This window comes from Ambystoma mexicanum, chromosome 1p (genome assembly GCF_040938575.1).
Source record: "Ambystoma mexicanum isolate Mex_15411 chromosome 1p, UKY_AmexF1_1, whole genome shotgun sequence".
Taxonomy (NCBI): Eukaryota; Metazoa; Chordata; class Amphibia; order Caudata; family Ambystomatidae; genus Ambystoma; species Ambystoma mexicanum.
This window is the reverse complement of record NC_090921.1, coordinates 633,491,184-633,514,461: the sequence shown is the minus strand read 5'-3', so window position 1 is coordinate 633,514,461 and position 23,278 is coordinate 633,491,184. Positions and strand designations below refer to the sequence as shown.

Here is a 23,278-nt window from a genome sequence, read left to right as displayed (position 1 = left end):
GGTCATACCCTCTTGATATTGGCTGCACCGCTGTCACTGAAGCAGAAACTATGAGCCCAAACCTAATGAGTGCAAACAAACAAGAAAAGCAATGATGTGAGCTAAAAAGAGAAGCTGACTTACTGCACACATACAGCAAGCAGGCAAGATCTACACTGAAAGCGGAGTGCCCAAGACCGAGGATTTCAGACGGGGTAGCGGAGACCCCTGAAATCAATGACAGAATCCTTACGTTCCTGGGCAGATATGGCAGGGACGTGAAGAGGGGCATCGATAGGTCCTGGAGGTCCTGATAAGTTGCTGGACATGCTAGGGCCAATTACGAGAATTCGGCAGCTGGCGGAAGAGGCTAAGGCCAAGAAAGAGCCCATGGACCCGGACATTGTAGCTGGCTACACGATCTTGGCCATCGTGTATGGCAAGGGACACCAGGTGAACTCTGTACATGCATATTTCGCTCAGAATCAAGGCACTAAAGTTATCCTATCAACTGATCCAATGTCGGAAGGCAAAGGTGAAATAAGGGGTGTATGAGCTACTCACACTATGGGGCAACTTGAGATCGACTTTCGATACTATTAGGAATTTAGAGCTCCTTGGCATTATTTTAGCATGTGCGTAATTGTCATGTCTAGGAAGATTTGGAGGCAAATATGAGGATCAGGGAACTGGGAGTAAATGAACACCAACTGTACACATTTAAGGGGGTTCTTCTATTCTATGCCACCCATACTTACTAATTCAACATTTGAAAAAGCCAAAGTGATGATTTGGCGACAAAAGCGAGAACGTTGTATCTGCTCATAAAAATATAAAGAAAGGAATGGCATTTTAAAGACAACAGGGTATTTTAAAACAAGAACCACCACACGGATAGATTGCGCGCTGCCCAGTGCTCCTGTGTGCCCTGATGCTAGATGGCAGGGGAAGCTGATCGCTGCTGCGCGCCGGCTGACAGTCCTTCTTCCATCTCTAGTATGCTCTGATTGCTGTAAGTAATCTGAACTGGAAGAAATACCGGTATCTTCCTGTGATGCTGAGCACTGACCCGCCAGCACTCGGGGCCGTGAGTGTCAGCAGGGCGATAAAGTGGGCGGTCTGCTGATGCATCCTTCACTCCGAGGGCTCTCGCGTAGATTGGCACCTGCGCCGCCCCCAGAACGCAGCAGTAAATCATGCAGCAGGAAATGCCCGAGCAGGTTCCTAGCCAGGTAGGAAAGTAACAGCTCCTTTCCCATTGGTGTAGGGCGTCGAGGGATATATGAACTAATGTATGCCGCAAGAAATCCCTTCCACATAGATAATGAGGGATCTCAGCTCGTGCACAACCTTTGCTGGCTCCCTCCGTCAGGGGTTTCTACATGTTATCGTCCCACGTACAGCTGCTCTCTTGCTCATTGTCTTTTTTTCTGCGTTAATAGTGCGCTAACAATGCAGATTAATTTAGCGTCTCATTGAAGCTTGAAGTAGGTTTTTGTGCTGCAATGCCATGGCAGCCTGGCAGTTCATCTTCCTGATAGTACACTTATTCCTACTTGATAACTTATTGGCACTGGCATACAGACCTTGTGAAAATGAAACGGTTGACCAGGCCCTTGTGCACATATCTCTGAAGCAGGTACACCAACCCACACATCTTTACGCCATATGCGGAATATCCCCCCTTTATGCTTATATCGTTTTTATATACGGCATGATTACTCAGATTCAGACTTCTTTGCGTTTTGGGTTCGGGGCTGTATTGCACAGGTATTATTAATGGAGCCCAATACTTAATAGCTGCATCTTTTCATGCACCCTCCATTTAAATATATTGCCATCAGTATATGTTTCACCATGCGCCCAGGCTGACATTTCGGGGGCGGGGGGCTGACCCTTAAAAGGCACTGTCTTCAGAGACTGTGGGGGAGGGGCAAACATACTTGTGTGGTGGCATCTAACTGCTTTACATATTCTAATGTTACTATTCTAGTGCAGCTTCAATGTTACAAGCAGTTAACTCCCTACGCCTGAAAGCACCCACTTAAGAACTGCTGTGAGAATGAACTGTCCTCTGCCCCACTCCTTCCAATCACTCCACTGACTTGCAATTACTAACCCCCATCACAATTTCAATTGCCTAAAAACGTATGCATATACGAATGCAGGTGCTAACTATGAAACGATGTACATTAGTTAACTGTGAAGCCCCGGACACTGTTTATTGTATGTGACCTGTTCTGTCCTGCTATGCCTTTGTAGGTCAGCCTGGTCAAGTTAACATAGCCCAAAATTCCAAAGGGGTGGGGGGCTAAAGCCCGATCTGCCCAATGGCCGTTGCGCCACTGTGCACACCTTTCCACTTCTTTCAGTTATATTTTCTTTCCATTTTGGGGCTTGTAGCCCTATATTTATTAATGGTCGATCCAGGACTAGAAGTCAGAGAATGCAAAGAAAAACACGACTGCACTACCATCTGAAGAGTGGAATGGGGCATATATGTGGCAATATGACTACTGCCCCGCATGTGTACAAGGGCGAGTTGTTGCTAAACCGCCTACTCAACCTCACGTCTATAAAAAATACAGTCACCCCAAACATAAAGGTGCAACAGGCGCAGCTAAGATCTATACCTCCATCACCTTTTGGGGTAATGTGGGCTTAGGGCAGGCTATATTCTTAAGAGGGGTGTGAATATGAGACAGTAGCATCCAAAACAGTAATAGTACAACATACAAAATAAAGGAATGTCCAACCAAGGTTCTATACAAAATATATACTTTAATTAAACAAGCCAATATGCAATACATTCTATAGTAGAAAACACTTTAAAAAAAAACACCCCTGTAAAGGAAGACATGGAAATGCAGAATGTGATGATGCAAGCACTCTGGATACCTAGCAGGGAGGAAAAGGAAATTAATCACTTCAATGTCAAAAAGATGTCTTTGGGAAAAATTGATAAAAAGGGGTGCTTAACCAGTTTCTAGGTTCCCAACAAAAGGGCGGCTGGAGCCTTCCAACAGTAGCTTAATTCTTTGTGGTTTAATGCCGTCAAACTAGGCTTCTTAATGGTGTGTGTGAGAATCAAACCAGGTTCAGATGTTGCAAGAAGTGTTGATTCAGACGGGGAGCAGGCGTGAAGCTGGGTTCAAGATGATGCTTGCTGTGGTTCAATGCAACAGTCAAAGTCTGTGGGTCGAGATCACCAGGGTCGATGCAGCAAGCTTCTTGTCCGAGCTGGGGCAATCAAAACGCTCAGTAGGCGTGGTACGGTGGTAAACTGGTTCAAGGAGTTTCAAAGAAGTACTAGAGGCAGCACCGTGGGTTCTGTTGGTTCAAATGCACTCAAACAAGGTCAATAATGGTTCAACAGCAGTTCGACGTAGTGGAATGGAGGGAGAAAGCTGCTTTGCTTCTTTGGTTGTTGTGAGTCCCAATCCAGGGGCTCAGGGACAAGATGAGTCCTTGTTCTTGTTCTCCGAACCCGGGGTTGGCTCACATGTGCAGGAGTCCTTCACCTCCAATGAGGTCCTGGATACCAGTTGTAAGCGATATTCAATCAACACTGCAGTCAAGTCAATGCCTAGTCTGGGATGCTGAGGAAAACCCTTATTAATGTATTTTTATGTCTAGTTTAGTACTCTGGATGACTACCCTTGTATAACACCCCCCTCTTAGAATCCCCCTGACCCCACTGAGCCAAGAAGTAGGTTTGTTTTGCAAATTAAAAGGTTTATTTGAGAATTTAAACAATGTATATATATCACACTTTATAATAAATTAATATCTGACAGTACACTTAGACATATGATGTTGATCAACAATGGGTAATCTGGCACTAGCACACTTCTTTACAATCAATGAGGAGTTAGTATAGGATGGATAAAGTAGCAAAAATACTTTTATGATTTAAAGGGAAAAGCAATGAGGAATAAAATGCAGTACAGAAATACTTGATATGGTTTTAGCAAAAGATAAGATAATCACTTTTTCTCTGGCAATTCACCCCCCTCCCCTATGCAATGTAAGAAATGGAAGGAGATGGAAAGAGGAGCACACAGTTCTCATGAATGCAACCAAATACAATACGAAATTCAGTTCCCTCCCCAGCAAGCTTAGAGGAAACAGGTAGGAGTTTGAAACACAGGCCCAAAATGCTTTTAAATGTAATGGCAATGGATGGGAAAATGTGCCAATGATTTTAATTCCCTCTAGAGATTCAGGGTGAGTGGGAGATGCGTGTTGTTATTAGTTCAGGCTCACTTTAGCAATGCTCTATGAGTTATTGCCAAGTTGCAAACGGATTTTAACAAAGGAAAGAATGGAGCTGCTATTTTGACAAGTGGAGAAATTGAGCCAAAATCGCAAATCGCAGTAAATTCGCGAGTGCGTGAATCGTGATTGCGGCAAAAGTATAAGGAGTAGCAAGTCGGTTCTAGGCTTGTTGGAAAGCTTAGATCCTAAATCTCGTTCCTAGCCCAAACGGTTCCAGAGAGACGGACGATTAAATAAAGGTTGTTTTTCGGATTTAAAGTAAAACTCAAAATGACAGGTGACAGCTTGCAGCTTCAGAATTGACAGGTGACAGTTGTGCAGCTTTACAAATGACAGATGACACGATTTCTAGGAGGCTGTTCTACTTAGGTTAAAATAGTTTGGATTAAGAATATTTTAACTAAGAGATTGGTTCTGCACAGTTCTGCTAGGTACTCACAATATAAATTTGAACTAGGCCTCGTCACGGATCTGGTCAACACGTCCGGCTGCGGTTCTGTCTGCTCGGCGGGTCAATCAGGCACCGGTTCTGCTCACAGCGATCTGGGTCAGCTCTGCTCTGCTGGTCTAGCCTCTCTGGATTCAGCGGCCTCTGGTTCTGGATACTGCTCTGCTTTCCGGTCCGGATCAAGTGGATTCTGGATGTAACACTGCTTTCTGGGTACTGGCAAGAGTTCTTGGCAAAAGAATTCAGACAGCTCGCCCGGCTGTGGAATAGTTTGCAAATGATTTTGAGGCCTGCTGACAAATACTTTTGCTTGCAGTGGGCCTTCTTGGTTCAAAGTTCTGTAGTCTCTGTTTAGCTTGGAAGTCTAAGTGTTGGATCTCTGGATGTGAAGTCGTCGGTCAGCATGCTCCGCAGCAAATGGAATTGAATGCCTCTACCTGTCCCAGCAGTCTCTTTTTATGTGTTTTGGAAAGTGGGTGTGTGTGTTGGTCATAACTCAACCCGCCCCTCTCTACTTGTCATTGGCCCAATTCTCCCCTCTCCCATGCTTGGGGGAACTGAGTTGTGAGTCAGAGTGATGAGGTAGATTTTATGGCCAGAGGGCGCCCTCCCCTGTCATCTTTCCACACAAATCTATATTTGATCCAAATACATATTTTCCCATATACACAGTTGTTTTACATCACCTACACACATCATATATCACATGAGGTAGGCACTGTTCCGACTCTGGTGTTTCTAGGAGCTGGGGTAAAGAAATGGCAACTTATTTTCGCTTTTAGTGGGTTATACAACATTGGTTTTTCATTAAAAATTATACACATATACACGGCCTGTCCATACATACTCCAGTAAATTCCCATGTCTCTAGCTTAAACACAGAGTCTGTAGTATCAATAAATAGCGGGGGTTTGCCCCAGAACATCACACAAATTGGAGTTTGGGCTTGAATTGTGGGCAAAGTTTTCATTTTAAGGATCCCCAAATTTCACATTTCTGTCATCTGGTTACCAAGAGTTATCAGTATTTCTGTAAATTATATATTTGCTTTCAATTCAAAGTACTGCAGTGTTTGAGTCCGCCCCCAAAGTTTGGGGATGACAGTGATCACATGTCTCTCCTGGCTGGCAGATCTTTGTTGACAGGAAACAGTCAAAATCACCATATCCTATTCAAGGGAAAAGGTCTTTTGTGTGGGCTCCAGCAAGCTGAGGTCAACAGACCAGGGGGCCACTTTGCATTTGGTTAGCATGACCATGTGATATCCTGGGCTTTCTGAGGTGAGAAGATTTCCCAGCCTTTTGGCCTGTTAATAAAATCAGATTGTCTCTGGGAACAGCAGGTGGTTAGATTTTTAATTAACTCACAGTCTTTTGAAGTCCCAATTGTCACAGAAGGCTGATTAGCTTCTGAAGTAGCAGTTCTCCTGTCAGAGTTTAGACCGCTAGCGCCGCCTTGAGTCCAAAGCGGGTACTGCATGCATTATTTTTCTGGATCAGTCTTGAATTGATGCATTTCCAACAAGAGATTTTACATGGAAGTATATTATTCAGGTTCAGCACATGGCACTGGTGTGGTTCTGCAGTAAAATAATTGTGTGCTCATAATTTAGCCATATTTGACCTGAAGAAAATGAATTCCCAATAGTTATGGGTTGCTTTTGGCAATCAGCATATCCCCTTTTGCAATGGTTTCAGGCTACTCTGTGTAGCCCAATGGTGGTTTTAGGCAGTGCCCTTCTGTGCCCACAACATAGGCAGAAATGGGTGGCAGCCTATTCTTCATGCATTTCCCTGTGCATTTTCTGGGAAGTTCTGGCCATCATGATGTTTTCAATGCCAGTAAGGCACAGTTTTTGTGGTAGGGCTTGGATGCATGGGTAAAAACATCCCACAAGCCCCCCCTTCTTGCGATGGCCATTCTGATCCTTCACAGATGGAACTCGCACGATCTGGGATGTTTTCCTCATCTTCTTCCGGTAGATGGCACAGTTCAGCATCTTTTCCCCATCCGGTTAGATTGATCGGTTCTCCTCGCCGGTCCTGATGGGAATATTGGGCGGTAGCCCGGGCCCCTCGGATCTTTACTCCCAGTCCTTGGATCGTTCTCCTTGGCCAGTCTCCAGGTTTTCTTTCTCCTAGGACGACAAAGGAAAAGCGGCAATACCTATTCGTAGACATTTTTCCATCACTACTAATGGTGTGGCAGACATATAAATTTTATACTTTAACATACCTAAAATTTTACTTTTGAGATACAAGTTATCATTCAAAGACAGTGGCTTACAAGAGTATAATATTTTAGAGACTATATGTGGGATATTTTAGGGTTGGAACTGAATTAATCTGGAGCGGTCCCCTCTGGTATTGCAGAGGACTCCTCCAGTTGCTGCAAAGTGTGCCTGGGATGGCAACACTTTAGCTGGTTAATATGGACCCACTTGCCTTCCCCTTCCGCCAGACTGCCTTTGGGGATGTAGATCTTATAGGCAACAGGGGAGATCTTGTCTATAATTTCAAACGGTCCCTTCCATGTAGGCAAGAATTTTCGCTGTTTGGCCTGGTTCCTTTGGAAATTGTATAGATAGACCCGATCACCCACCTTATATTCCTTTCGGGTAGTTTTTAAATCATAGTGGGTCTTCATGCTCTCGGCTGATCTTTCTAGATTCCGCTGAGCATAGGCAAAAGCATGCTGAAGGTGTTTCCTTAAATTCTCCACATACTCATGAGTTGTGGAGGCATTTATCAACGTTTGCTCTTGGGTTCTGTAGAGCAAATGCTGGGGAAGCACCATCTTGCGTCCAGTCATCAACTCAAATGGTGACATTTTGGTTGCAGATGAAGGGGTAGATCTGATGGCCATTAGGACCAGAGGTAATCGGATATCCCAACTTGGCCCAGAATCTGCCACAAACTTTTTTAAGATGCTAACAATGGTTCGGTTATATCTCTCCACTGCTCCAGAAGAAGCTGGCCTGTAAGCAATATGTAGCTTTCTTTTGACCCCCAGTATCTCCCACATCTTTGTCATTACTTCACTGGTGAAGTGGCTACCTCTGTCTGACTCAATCATTTGAGGTAGACCAAAACGGGAAAAGATGTGGTTAATCATCAGGGCAGCTGCTGTTTCTGCCTTGCAGTTTGGGGCTGGGAGACATTCCACCCACTTGGTAAACAAGCATGTAACGGTCAACATGTACTTGTTTCCTCTAGACGAGCGAATCACAGGGCCTACAAAGTCGATTTGCAAATCTGACCATGGCAGTGTCATCCCCCTCTTTTGGAGAGGCGCACAGTGTGTGAGGGATGATGGCTGAAATTGTGCACACACAAGACACCCCTTCAAGTATTGGTCGAGGTCCTGCCCCATGTGTGGCCAGTATGCAACCTCTCTTAAGATTTCCAGTGTTGTGTGAAACCCCCTATGACCGGCGGTGGCCGCGTCATGGGCGTGACTTAACATCAGGCTTCGGAATGAGGTAGGAACCACCCATTGATCGTGGCCAGCTTTGGATTTCCTTACCAGCAAACCGTCTTGGATCCGGAACATTTTTGGACATTTCATTAACACTCTTAGGTCCTCTTTCCCAATGTAATCGGTATCCGTCAGGGGAAAGTTCTCAGGGTCCTCAAGGTGTTGGTAAAACTTACCAATTATTGGATCCCCCTTTTGAGCTGTAATTAAATCAGCATCAGGGGTCTCCTTGCTCCATTGGGCAGTTGAAAGATCATTGTGAGCATTTGTCTGGGACCTAGTGATAGCAGTGACCTGGATTTCCCCCAACAGGGACTCTATTTCTATTAGATCCCCTTGGATGGCCCCGGTTTTGGCCAGCTGATCAGCTAAGTCATTTCCAGTTTTGTCTGGTCCCTCTACTTTGGAATGACCCTTGATCTTTTTCCAGTAGATGGTCATCCCATTCGATGTGACCAGATCATCAATGTTTTGGATTCACTTCCCATGTTTCAAGGGTTTGTTATTAGCACATAACATGCCTCTGGTTTTCCAATTAACCAGGTGCTCCACGAACCCGTTCCGTACATAATCCGAATCTGTGATTATGACCAGTTCGTGGAGTTGATGTTGGACAGCAGTGAGGATGGCCTGATGCACAGCCATCAATTCTGCCACCTGACTACTTCGGGGACCAATTTTGTATCCAGCGGAGGGTTCTGGGAACTCCTTCACCCATGCATTCCCTACGCCAGCCACCAGTTCTTTCTCCCCGTCGTTGTCAACAAGGTAAGAGCATCCATCCACATAGACAGTGGGCATTCCCTCACACTTGTCTTCTTCAAAGACTTTGTGTGGGGAATTAAGGTATGCCTCCATGTTGTCCTTGGTTTTTAGACTTTCGTCCTCGAGACAGTTTTCTCTGGCACAATCATGCAAGTCAGCCAGACCTTGCGCGAGGGGACTCTTCTTGTTTTGGCCATATCTGACCTCCACAGGAAAGCCTTGCATTGACAGAATCCAGGAAGTAATTCGGGAATTACTCACATTTCCGGCCCGGATTCTGTCACTTTGGAGATATTGCAGAGGCTGGTGTGGAGTCTCCACTATGATGTGTTCCCCCTGGATAAACGGGCGGTAATTCTTCAATGCCCACACCGTTGCCAGGAGTGCCTTCTCACAATCGTTGAATTTTTCCTCCACAGAGGATAAAGTTTTGCTCGCATAGGAGATTACTTTATTGACCTTGTCATGCTTTTGGTATAATACTGCCGTCAAGCACGTATTAGAGAACCCCGTCTCCAGGAAGAACTCCTTTTTTCTGACGGGGTAAGCTAGGCAAGGCGCTTGTGAGAGGCTTCTTTTGAGTTGTCTTACCACCTCGGATTGTTCTGGACCCCATTCCCACTTGACCCCCCCCCTTCAAGAGATGAATCAGGGGTCTAGTGATCTCTGCGTAGCCTTCAATGAACTTTCTGCTGTAATTAGTCAGTCCAAGGAGGCTCCTTAGTTCCCACAGAGTTGTGGGGTCTTTCAGTTTCTGGAGTGCTTCCACTTTCTTTTCTTGGGGACAGAGACCCTGAGGAGTAATCTCATGCCCCAAGAAATTAACACGGGTTCTACACCACTGTGCTTTCTGAAAGGAAAGTTTTGCTCCGGCGGCCCTCAACTGTGTCAGAACATAACAGATCTCCGCTATGTGTTCCTCCACAGATGAACTTTTGATGAGGACATCATCTACATAAGCCAGGTTACCCCTCGCACCCAGGTCGGGCATGGCCTTATGTAGGAAAATGTTGAATTCATTGCCGGAGTTGAGGTATCCGAAGGGAGTCCGGGTCCATGTGTATTGCTTGCCCCCAAAGGTAAAAGACAGTTTTTATTGGTCCTCCCTACTGACAGGCACGGTCCAGTATCCATTGGTCAGGTCTATTGCTGTGAATACCTGTGACCCCTGAATCTGGGCCAGCCCTTGGTCAATGTAGGGCAGAGGCCATCGGGAAGTATGGACCCGTTTGTTGAGCTCCCTAAGGTCGGCGCAGAGTCTCCACTGGCCGTTTCGCTTCAATATTCCCAGCACCAGATTATTGAAAGTGCTGTGGACTGGACAGATTATTCCCCGGGACTTAAGGTTCTTAATTATTTCAGTAAGGGACTCCATGGATGCGAGAGGCAAACAATATTGCTTCACAAACACTGGAGTCATTCCAGGGTCCGTGGGAATTGTTGTGGTGTGGATGTCGGTGCGACCACAGTCATATGAGTCTATCGCAAAGAGATCTTGGAAATCCAAGAAAACTTGTTTCAACTTTTGCTTCTGTTCCAGAGTCACACAGGCATCAGCTAGGTTGACGCTCTCTTCCACCATCTGCCTGAAGCCTGGAAAGACTTCTGGTTTGGCTATTTCAGCGGCCTCCTCCAGCTGGGTGGAGAAGTCCCTGGTCAGAGTGCTGATTTGGACTGGAGGCTTCAGGTGGGAAAGGCAGCCCTCATGGATCTGGAAAATCACCTCATCCCTCCTGAAGTCACAAGTCACATCTTCCTTACCATAAGGGCAAGAAGTGTACACCAGGAAGTTCCCCTCATGCCGGGTGAAAATCCTGTCTGGTGTTGTATTGTCCTCACTGTCACTGTCAAAACAGTCCTTGGGGATTGGTCCTAACAGTTCATTTCCTAAATCAATGGAGAAATGTCGGTCATCAACTGCCATTCCAATAGTGGTGCCTTCGGCTAGAGTAATACTCTGTAAGTCGCTGTTATCCACCTCTATTGGAATGGTGTCATGTTCTATGTTGACTAATGGTGTTGGGTTTACCCCTAACCCTTGCTGTTGGAGAGAAGCATTTAGATGAATATAAGCATCAGGGTTTTGCAATTTTTGTCCTCTTTTAACTTTCACTTCCAGGGAGAATTGTCGGGTCCTTTCTGGGATGGTGACTTCCTCTTTGAGCTGAATTTCAACTGCATAAGGTAGCAATTGAGCTGACCTAAATGCTTTTTCTAGATCATCAAAGCCCATGGAACTATCTGCTAATCGGGACCAAGCTTTGAAGTTTATTAGGTCCAAACCAATGGCAAAGCGATTGAGAATGTCACTGCCTAAGTAAAAGGCGGCAGTGACGTCTCGCACGACCCAACAATTATGGACTATGCTCTTGTTGCCAATGGAGATTTTCAGCATGCACCTGCTGGGCAGGAGATGGTTGGCATTAGGTGCTTCCAGGTCCATTTCCCATTTGTCTATCAGTTTGAATGTGGGAATGGCTGGATCTTTTGGGAGTTGGCGGAACATGGCTTCGCTGATGAAGCTCTTACCGTTGTTCACACACACTCGAGCGAGAACAGAGTCCTTCCCATCATTTAACTGAACAGGGATGAACAACTGCTCTCCAATTTGCTGAATATCAGCCAGGCTCTGAGCTGATTTCACATCTTTCTGGACTATAGGAGTGGGAGTTTCTGATTGTGGATTGGTGAAGAATTTCAAAGTGTTTTCTTCCAGTGTGGAATACCACCTTAAACTGGAAGGAAGGTTGATTTTCAGAAATAGAGAGGACCCCCCATTACCAGTCTGTTGTCCTACTGCTATTACTGTCACGTCTGGAGTTTGGTTGTTCTGGAAGTGAAATTCTACTTGGTCAGATTTTTGTTCAACCATGTGGCAGGTGCCGTTTAAACTAACATGGTCGACACTCTGTTTTAATTTTATGGGTCGGCTAGTCTGGGTCCAGAGGACCTTGTTTACACAATCTATTAGGGGTGACAACCTTCTCAGGAGATCATTCCCTAGTAAACAAGGGGTGCCCTCTGGAGTCACTACTATGACCGGCTGTTTCACCTTGTGTCGCCCAATTTTAATGTCCAAGTCTGCAGTCCCCTCAACGGGAATTTCCTTCCCGTCAAAGTTCTGCAGTTGTCCAGGAAGAGAGGTGAGAGGAATTCGGTAATTCTCCCCCCTTCCTGCATTTAGTTCCTCAAAGGCCCTTTTGAACAGAAGGGTAGCTTGGGATCCAGTGTCCACCAGTGCCAAGATTGTACCCTGCCCCTGTACTTGTACCGGGCATAGTATCTTCCCTCCTTCTCCTCAAGGGGGCACAGATAATGCACATTTTTGGACAACTGGTGGGCTAACTTTCTGGTTTTGGACATGGCGAGAGAAGAGATTTGGGCAGAATTCTGTGGAGAGTCTTGGGAATCTGAAAGAAAAAGTTGGCAACTGGAGATCAGAGCCATTGTGGGTTCCCCTAGTTCCGGTTCTGGGCCACCCCCCCTTTTTGGAGGCAGTCACCAGGATGGGCTTGAACCAGGGGATTTCGGTATTGTGGGTTCTGGGATGAGATGATGGGCGGCGGTAGCTCAGTTTCTACATCTCCCCAGTCTGAATTGGCGTCCCTTGGGACCCATTTTTCCTTGGGAGGAGTTCACCCATCTCTAAAGGAGAAGATCCTTTCCCCAGGATCCTCTGAGGATCCCTCTCCCTCAAATTGGAAGATCTGTACCTCCTCCACAAACTGGGTCTGTTTGGGTACTTTGTTTCTCCTACCTCCTCTCTGCTCCTTGGGTGGCAGACTTTCAGGAGTAGGAGATTTTGTTTCCGGTTCCTGGTTTTCCAGGGGCTGTTTACAAGTTGGGAAGGAAGCTTCCTCCAAGGCTTTACACACCCCTTCCCTTGTGCCTCCTCCCTGGGAACCGGTGGGTTATCGGGGTGCTGCCCCCGTCATTGTTCTGGAGCACCAGGTCCAGAGTTTGGGTCATTCTGCGGTGGCATGCTCATCTGAGGGTTCTGTTGAGCCCTCAGTATGTGACCCAGATCTCGTGCCATATTTTGGACCTGGCGCTCAAGTTGTGAAACCCGCTCAGGCTGATACGGGGCTCTATTTTCTCCCCTGGGCTGATCCCGGGAAGGGTAGCTATCCCTTCTCTGGTAGTACCCCTGGTTGGGAAGATTTTGGTACCCCTCCACCCTTGTCCTCCCCTCTCCCGGATTAGGTTGTCTGGGCTCAGGGAATTGGGGAACGAAGGATGGATGATTTTGGGGCTGGAAATTGGGTGGATACCTGGGGAAAAAGTTCTGCCCAGGATTTGGTGAATTTCTGCCCTCCTGGGGGAAGTTAGGAGGGAAGTTCCCCGGGTCAGGTACTTGGCTGGATCCCCCCCCTTGGTCTGGAGGAGTCCACACATAACCCAGGATTGGTCGGTTTCCTTTGTAACAGGGACTTACATAGTAAGGGGGGCGGGGGACCCCATTTGTGGGACTACCTCCTCGACTCCCTGTCTGTGACTGGCCCGAGGGCCTTCTGGGCTGTGAATTATTTGGTGCAGGCAGGTTTTTAGGCCCCCCCATCTCCAAATCTAAAACAGGGGCAACCTTTACCTCTGCCACCTTGGCAGCAGCAGGGGTGCTGTTGGTTTTGGGGTTTTTCGGCACATTATTTTTATTTTCGATGGGCTTCTGCACCTCATAGATCCGGGTAGCCTGTTCAATGACCCAGTCTAAAGATCTTTTCTCATGAAAATCTCTCACGAGCTGGGTCATTATGTATTTGGGTAAGGCATGGAAAAGCGTATTGATAAATTCTCTGCTATCCGTGCGCACCCTTCTGGTGGTCTGCGCAAAAGCACGCTTTAATTCTTGCACAAACTCTTGTGGGGCCTGATCCTCCCCACATTGCACATTGTAGGCTGCCTTGCGAGCCTCTTGAGGATTTCTGTGCACAGAAAAATGTTTCAAGATGGCCGCCCTGTATGTGGACCACCTTGAATGGTTTTGATCCTCCAGCCCCGCAAAGAAACTTGAGTATTCTGGTGAGAAGGTCCATTTTACTGATTGAATACAGCTTTGGCTGTCCTTCAAATGGAAAGTCTCCATCATTTGCTCATAGAGCTCCAAGTGTTCCCAAACAGAATACTTGGCGTTCTTATGATAAGGCGTGATGACACTCCTTATTGCCTTTATTTGTTTCAATGGGTCCTTAAGCAAGTCCCTTTTTGCCTTCTTGGCCTTTTTGGTTCGGGTAACCCTGGTCCATTCATCCTCCGACTCAGAAGCGCTGCTCCCAGAGGTGCCCGTCTGATCTTCCAGGTTTTCCCGGATTCTGCAGGCCTGGGAATGGCTGGCAGAATGTGGGGACCTGGTCTCCTGTGTCCTGTGACACTCAGAGGAGTCTTCAGATTTCTCCTTGCTATCAGGATTTGCTGGGTATCCCCCCCACTGACCTAACTGGGCAGAGGTTTTCAGGATGCCCTTAATGGGCCTACTCTCCTGGGGTTCCCCACTAAATTGCAGTGTGCTTGGGTGCCCATACCCGGATACCCACCCATCCATTCCTGGGAGGTACTGGCCTATGAGCCCCATACTTCTAGCTGGATAGTAATCTGCCATCCCCGTGGCCCTGGGCTCATGTGCGCGAGGGGACATGGGGGTGGCAGAGTCCAGGGACTGGGAGAGATGAAGGCCTCTGGTACTAGGGCTCCTGAGGTTATGCTCAGGAGTTTCTCTTTCCCAGCGAACCTCATCTCTATCCGCCCCTGCTTCCTGTTGCAATGCAAGAGCCTGCGCTTTCAGTTCCTCAGTTAAGGCCTTACTAGACTCTATCAGTCTCTCCTGCATCGCTACCTGTTGCTGGAGCCTATCATTGTGCTGACAGAGAGCCTCATTTTCTCTCTGTGCCTCCTGATTGGTCCTGGAGTACTGGGCCAGTCTCTGCTGCAGGAGGGTTACCTCCTGAGCTGTGTCCCTATTGGCCTGCTCCTTTCTTGCCAGAGCATCCTCCACCCTCTTGGTGTGCTCTAACAAGTTCTGGTGTTCTTTTTGGAGGTCACCCAGTCCCTGGAGGGCCAGGTGATTTTCTTACATTTTCCTTTTTAAGTGGCAGACTTCCTGGCCTAAGGTATCCCTTTCCTGACTAAGAGCCTGCATCTGTGCCGCCAGGTCGTCCCTTTGCCTTTGGAAGGCACCAGCTTTCTGGTGCTCCTGATCAAACTCTGCCTGGGTATCCAGGTCTTTCAGAATCAATTTATTGCTTTCCTCTTTCTCTCTGTCTAATCGAATTTGCAGGGTGGCTACCTGCTCTGTGCATGCCCTGTTGAAGTCCAGTTGTTGCTCCAGCTTTTTCTGGCTCTGCAGAAGGGAGTCCAAACCTTCTTGGTACTCCTTCTGCAAGGCCAGAAATCTGGTATCCTGGTCAGCCTTCTCCTGTTGCAGTCTATCCATGTCCTCTTTTATTTTAATGATATACTGCCTACTATCATTTTCTGACTCCTGGCTCCTCTGCAGCCTCTGCTCAGAAGAGACCAGGTCAGATTGGGCCTTTTCTAACGCCAGCTGTTGCCTACTTGCCAGATCTTGGCCTTCAGCACCTTTGTCCTGCATGGCTCCCATATATAGATACAAATATGCCGCTATCCTAACCATCTTGTCGTGTTCATCTTTAACTTTAGGAGCCATGTATAATTCACTCAGGGCCACATGTAATGGACCCTGATCTCTCCATATATCTGACCCTGTTTCAGTGACCTGTTGCGCGATTGCCTGCAGCCAGACCGTTTGGTCCTGATGAGTCCACTCACCTCTCACAAATAGCTTATGTAAGAAGTGCTCTCTGGCTATTTTCATATCAACCAAGGTCGTCATTCTGGATTTTGAGTTCATTCCTGATTTACAGAAGTTTGTATTTTATTTTGCAAACCAGACCGTTTCCTTAGAGCGTTCCTTTGAGGGGTGCTTTCACAGTGTAAAACAGCGTGGTGATCTAACCGGATATGTGTATCTGGTCAGTTGGCACACTGTATTAATCTGCACAAATGGTAAATCTAACCCAGAATATCCCGGCTCCGAGCCCCCACTTTTGTAAGCGATATTCAATCAACACTGCAGCCAAGTAAATGCCTAGTCTGGGATGCTGAGGAAAACCCTTATTAATGTATTTTTATGTCTAGTTCAGTACTCTGGATGACCACCCTTGTATAACACCCTCCTCTTAGAATCCCCCTGATCCCACTGAGCCAAGAAGTAGGTTTGTTTTGCAAATTAAAAGGTTTATTTGAGAATTTAAACAATATATATATATATATGTATTTATCACACTTTATAATAAATTAATATCTGACAGTACACTTAGACATATGATGTTGACCAACAATGGGTAATCTGGCACTAGCACACTTCTTTACAATCAATGAGGAGTTAGTATAGGATGGATAAAGTAGCAAAAATACTTTTATGATTTCAAGGGAAAAGCAATGAGGAATAAAATGCAGTACAGAAATACTTGATATGGTTTTAGCAAAAGTTAAGATCATCACTTTTTCTCTGGCAATTCACCCCCCTCCCCTATGCAATGTAAGAAATGGAAGGAGATGGAAAGAGGAGCACACAGTTCTCAGGAATGCAACCAAATACAATACGAAATTCAGTTCCCCCCCCAGCAAGCTTAGAGGAAACAGGTAGGAGTTTGAAACACAGGCCCAAAATGCTTTTAAATGTGATGGCAATGGATGGGAAAATGTGCCAATGATTTTAATTCCCTCTAGAGATTCAGGGTGAGTGGGAGATGCGTGTTGGTATTAGTTCAGGCTCACTTTAGCAATGCTCTATGAGTTATTACCAAGTTGCAAACAGATTTGAACAAAGGAAAGAATGGAGCTGCTATTTTGACAAGTGGAGAAATTGAGCCAAAATCGCAAATTGCGGTAAATTCGCAAGTGCGTGAATCGCGATTGCGGCAAAAGTATAAGGAGTAGCAAATCTCGTTCCTAGCCCAAACGGTTCCAGAGATACGGACGATTAAATAAAGGTAGTTTTTCGGATTTAAAGTAAAACTCAAAATGACAGGTGACAGCTTGCAGCTTCAGAATTGACAGGTGACAGTTGTGCAGCTTTACAAATGACAGATGACACGATTTCTAGGAGGCTGTTCTACTTAGGTTAAAATAGTTTGGATTAGATTATTTTAACTAAGAGATTGGTTCTGCACAGTTCTGCTAGGTACTCACAATATAAATTTGAACTAGGCCTCGTCACGGATCTGGTCAACACGTCCGGCTGCGGTTCTGTCTGCTCGGCGGGTCAATCAGGCACCGGTTCTGCTCACAGCGATCTGGGTCAGCTCTGCTCTGCTGGTCTAGCCTCTCTGGATTCAGCGGCCTCTGGTTCTGGATACTGCTCTGCTTTCCGGTCCGGATCAAGTGGATTCTGGATGTAACACTGCTTTCTGGGTACTGGCAAGAGTTCTTGGCAAAAGAATTCAGACAGCTCGCCCGGCTGTGGAATAGTTTGCAAATGATTTTGAGGCCTGCTGACAAATACTTTTGCTTGCAGTGGGCCTTCTTGGTTCAAAGTTCTGTAGTCTCTGTTTAGCTTGGAAGTCTAAGTGTTGGATCTCTGGATGTGAAGTCGTCGGTCAGCATGCACCGCAGCAAATGGAATTGAATGCCTCTACCTGTCCCAGCAGTCTCTTTTTATGTGTTTTGGAAAGTGGGTGTGTGCGTTGGTCATAACTAAACCCGCCCCTCTCATTGGCCCAATTCTCCCCTCTCCCATGCTTGGGGGAACTGAGTTGTGAGTCAGAGTGATGAGGTAGATTTTATGGCCAGAGGGCCCTCCCCTGTCATCTTTCCACACAAATCTATATTTGATCCAAATACATATTTTCCCAAATACACAGTTGTTTTTACTTCACCTACACACATCATATATCACATGAGGTAGGCACTGTTCCGACTCTGGTGTTTCTAGGAGCTTGGGAAAAGAACGGGCAACTTATTTTCGATTTTAGTGGGTTATACAACATTGGTTTTTCATTAAAAATTATACACATATACACGGCCTGTTCATACATACTCCAGTAAATTCCCATGTCTCTAGCTTAAACACAGAGTCTGTAGTATCAATAAATAGCGGGGGTTTGCCCCAGAACATCACACAAATTGGAGTTTGGGCTTGAATTGTGGGCAAAGTTTTCATTTTAAGGATCCCCAAATTTCACATTTCTGTCATCTGGTTACCAAGAGTTATCAGTATTTCTGTAAAATATATATTTGCTTTCAATTCAAAGTACTGCAGTGTTTGAGTCCGCCCCCAAAGTTTGGGGATGACAGTGATCACATGTCTCTCCTGGCTGGCAGATCTTTGTTGACAGGAAACAGTCAAAATCACCATATCCTATTCAAGGGAAAAGGTCTTTTGTGTGGGCTCCAGCAAGCTGAGGTCAACAGACCAGGGGGGCACTTTGCCTTTGGTTAGCATGACCATGTGATATCCTGGGCTTTCTGAGGTGAGAAGGTTTGCCAGCCTTTTGGCCTGTTAATCAAATCAGATTGTCTCTGGGAACAGCAGGTGATTAGATTTTTAATTAACTCACAGTCTTTTGAAGTCCCAATTGTCACAGAAGGCTGATTAGCTTCTGAAGTAGCAGTTCTCCTGTCAGAGTTTAGACCGCTAGCGCCGCCTTGAGTCCAAAGCGGGTACTGCATGCATTATTTTTTTGGATCAGTCTTGAATTAATGCATTTCAAACAAGAGATTTTACATGGAAGTATATTATCCAGGTTCAGCACATGGCACTGGTGTGGTTCTGCAGTAAAATAATTTTGTGCCCATAATTTAGCCATATTTGACCTGAAGAAAATGAATTTCCAATAGTTATGGGTTGCTTTTTGCAATCAGCATTGCCCCTTTTGCAATGGTTTCAGGCTACTGTGTGTAGCCCAATGGTGGTTTTAGGCAGTGCCCTTCTGTGCCCACAACATAGGCAGACATGGGTGGCAGCCTATTCTTCATGCATTTCCCTGTGCATTTTCTGGGAACTTCTGGCCATCATGATGTTTTCAATGCCAGTAAGGCACAGTTTTTGTGGTAGGGCTCGGATGCATGGGTAAAAACATCCCACACAGTATAGCTGGCAGTAAGGCAGGCTTTTCTCCAGCAGCAGCTCTGCCGCAATGTGCCCGGGGGATGGGTAAGGAGCAGAGCTTGCCTCTGTCTTGGAGCACTCCTTCAGTTTACTGGTTGAACATTTGGAAAGCTCTGCTCTCCCAATACATTTTTCTTGATGTCCTGGAATCCCAAAATTAATCCTATAAAGAGGGGGAGAACATTTCCTTATAAAGGCAACACATCACAAGGGGTTGGTTAAAACAAAGCCTTCTTTAAAAGATCCAGTCCTTGTTTAGATAACTAGTGACTTGTGTTTTTTGCATCATACCTAAAGTGCTTTGCTGTGCAGGGAGTGTAGGAGATGGGAAGGAAAGAAAAGCCCACAGAAAATCAAATCAAGATAGAGGAATCCTTTCTTCCTAGTGCTCTGCTATGCCTGATTGCCTAAACCTGTCCCCCACTCTAGCCAGTCACTTTAAATGCCCTTTTGTGTGTAACCCCCTGTCGCGAGGCACACGTTTGTTATAAAATTGCCTCTTTGAAGCCAGGCTCTCCTGTTGTGATTCACTGTGCCTGGCAGGGAGTGGTTACCCAGCCTCCCATAGTATCAACAGAGGCAGGCATCCTGTCCAATGTCATATTCACTGGAATGTAGACAAGTAGGTCTGTGAAACCCGCATTTCCTCCCATAGCTGGTCTGAGCTCACATGGTTGACACTGGTATGCTACAAATCACATGTGGATTTTAATAATTATGTGAGCAATCACCCACCATACCATAACCTAGGTATGGCTTATATTTCGAGAGGATCCTGGCACCAGGCTGATAGCGTATCATAATTATGTGATTGTGGAACAGAGGTGCACAATTTAATGCAGTCTCTGTACTTCAGTGACTTTGCTGTCACAGTAGCTGTCAAACAGGGCACCTGTGACCTCTGAACCTGCTCATTGTCAAGGGAGAGGTGGGGATGCTGATCAGGATACTGATACAGCAGAGCACAGTTGTATACTATGCTTCTGGCATGGAGTTTGCTGAAAGGGGGTGGTCTGATTAGCAGACCACCCTTCCTGAGATGGATTACCTGCATAATTGTATTGTCAATAAAAAAAGCCAAGGCTTCCCTACCCTTGCCAGATGACAATCCTTCCTTGATATACTCCCTGACTTTATCATCTCTGTATAGCTAGTGGCTGCTGGCATGTGTGCTTATTAGTATATATTGTGCTGTTACTACACAGTGGGAAGCTCATGTATATCTCTTTCTGCCTTTATGAATGCACGGTTTTTACTGCATGTGCTATTCAATGAGTGTATTTTGACACTTAACAGCACATGTATGTTTCCAAAAACCAGAAGCTTAGCATGTATGATTCCCATATGTGCTTATGTCCATAAATGTTATGCACGTATCCCTCATTCTCTTTTTTACCCAATATGTTTATTGAGTTTCTCTGTAGTAACAGAATCAAAACAGAAATAGCAAATGTGTTTCCAAGACACAATCCATGTTCCAAGAAAATAAAACCATTGTCTCCCGCCCTCTAAAGATCTGAAATAAACATACATCTAAACAGAAATTAAATGAACATTTAAGCAAAGAAGACTTTAGTCACATCCATTTGACCACTGCCAGGCCAATTTAAAACATAGGTGCTATACATGTTGGGATGTCAGTGTGTCCCGTCCAACAACAGGTGCTACAACCAATAGTATGTCCAAACTATCTTGAAACGTTATGCTGCCCCCACTCAATCCATTCATCAAACAAACAAGACTGAAAAAGACATATCCAATGTAGCAATGTAAATATGTGTTCAACAGAGCATTAAATCGGAAGGACAATTAAATGATTCCAGGAAGGTGTGTCAAATTGAATGCACATCAGTGCCCACTCCGTCATATGCACCAGTCAGTGTCAACGCTCTTTCAGCAGTCAACCACAGATGGAACAAGAATCACACTAAGGCTTAGAGGCAGTTCAAGGGTTTTTATTTCACTTCTTGTGGGCCCAAGGGCCATCCCTATCTCTTGTTTTGAATTGGTTCTCTTCCCTAACCCAGGTGCCTCTGCCCCTGGTTAGTAGCTATCAAATGTTGACTCCATACTGTGTAAGAGCTGACTTGTACTCACAATGGCACACTAAAGGTCGACTGACTAAGCTCCCTCTTGGACTGCTTAACTGTCCTTACTCTATCCCTATCGTTAATGTTCTATATGGATAGGGGATGTACCTTATAGATACCCAGTTGATTCAATCTTCCCTCTACCCTCTCACGCTCTCATACCCTGCTCTGTACTCTGCACTACTCTCTGCCTCCAACTCCCCCCACCTCTAATCCTGTTACCCTTGGGTTGGCAGTGGGGCCTGTGTTTGCTTTACCTTTACTCCTATCTCAGGCTAATCATGGAATGCCGACAGGATCATTCCTCCTTTACCGCAATAGGGGTTTGGTTGTTAAGGTCCAACCAGATCTGCAAGTACTACACATGGGACACTCAGGACTCCCATTCCAAGGGACAACCGCATAGGACAAATTAAAATGCTGGTTATTACAGACAGGAATGTAAGAGGTCTAATCTTGAACAAGAGGAATATAATCACCACAAATGTTGAGAAGCCAGTGAGAAATTAACCAAGAGAAGCTCTAAGAAATAAAGCCCTAGCCTGCCGACACCAGAAAGTGTGGCACGGGGGCATAAGATCGCATGACTTGAAAGTCCTTCGTAGAGTATGGATTGATAAATGGTGCTCCCTTAGTAATAGAGACTGCATAGCTGTAGGATGTGGGGAAAGTAATCTTCCTTGCTTTTTGAGCGTTTGTAAAAGCCTGTCAAATGTACCATCAAACTTGAAAATCATGGTTGACTACGCAGAGAACATATAGCCAATGCAGGGAGAATAGATGATGATTCAATGAACCAGTGACACTAGCCACTAGGCAAATGCTTTTCAAATCTGAAGGCCAAAATTATATCATGAGCAAAATGACCAAAGTACCAAAATACATGTTGATTTTGTTTTATGATCCATTGTTTTAAATGGTTCAATGGTCCGTTGTTTGTAATGCTGTAGGTCGTTGTGAGTTGTCAGATATTCCTTCATTTTTGTAATGGATTATTTAGTGTTACTTGTTTGTTTGTATTTTTTGTTTTGTATGGCTGTTTTTTGTGTTGTTAACGCCCTCATGCCTGCGGGTTAGTTTGGTGATATATATGAGTATTAAATAAAATAAAATAAACTAAGCTCCTAGGGCTTACAAGGCAGAATCCCTCATCTGTGGGAGCCATTTCTTTTTGGCATTATAGTAGTCATGACATGCTTAGGGGCCTGCATGAGGATACTATCATGGTACCCCAGTTCTCTTTCTCATGTACTTTGAAACTTCACATGGTTCAAAATCCCAATATGATCTCAGCTCACTTTGGGTTATCTGTACGTCCAGCCAAACTAGCTTGTCTCCCCTTGATCCCCCATCAGGATTGGTGCTTTGTTATGTATATCTGTCACATACGCTGAAGAACCTTTGGGATGTTTATGGCTCCTTTTGTGGAATAGCATTTATGGTGGTGAACTGTTCGTGTTGTTTTAAAGGCCCAGGCATATGCATATGTTTGTCTTTATGTTTTCTTTTTCCACACGTTCGTAGAGGCCATTGTTCAGGCATCTCCTGGTGTCCATCTAGGGATAATGCTTTGGTTTGTTATTAAAACTGGAAATGAAAGGAAACAAAGCCATTTCTGAGCCAATTATCAAGGGACAGGCTGCGTAGAAATATCAATCAATTAGCACTACTGGACATTATCAAAAACCAATAAAGAGTTATGTGTGTCTCCATGGTAGTGCAGGTTACCAACACCCACATACCACCAACTAGAACCAGTGCAGATTATTTCTAAATGGTTGGCTGGCTTCTTCATCAATATAAAATGAGGACCAGTGTCTGACATACTCACCTGAGACCCATGATCAGTCTTAGGTGGCACGCATATCAGCGATGCCCTCACTGTTTACAAGCTGTGTGATGTGCCTTTGCCATGCCTACAAAGAACCCTTTGTTAGGTAGGAGAGATCATCCTTTGCCACGTAAGTTCATCCCCATTATCGTAAGCACCTCCTAATGCTTTCCTAAGTAGAGGCCTGTATCTCATTTGGACTCAAATATCCCCAATGCTAGCTCAAAGAAACACAACCTTGGACTCTTAAGTGCTTTGGAGTGACTGTCTTTTGGCAGCTTGAT

At 45.4% G+C, this 23,278-nt stretch overlaps 1 protein-coding gene across 1 annotated transcript in view; it reads left to right on the top strand.

Annotated features, from left to right (window-relative positions):
* The first annotated feature begins 1,006 nt into the window (after nucleotides 1–1,006).
* LOC138577669 (zinc finger protein 585A-like) overlaps nucleotides 1,007–23,278 on the top strand; it is a 121,238-nt gene continuing 98,966 nt past the window's right edge. Inside the window, exon 1 of the mRNA XM_069649647.1 lies at nucleotides 1,007–1,211. Coding sequence (XP_069505748.1) covers nucleotides 1,176–1,211 — 36 coding nt within the window. The 5' untranslated portion in view covers nucleotides 1,007–1,175. The remainder of the gene's footprint in view (nucleotides 1,212–23,278) is intronic.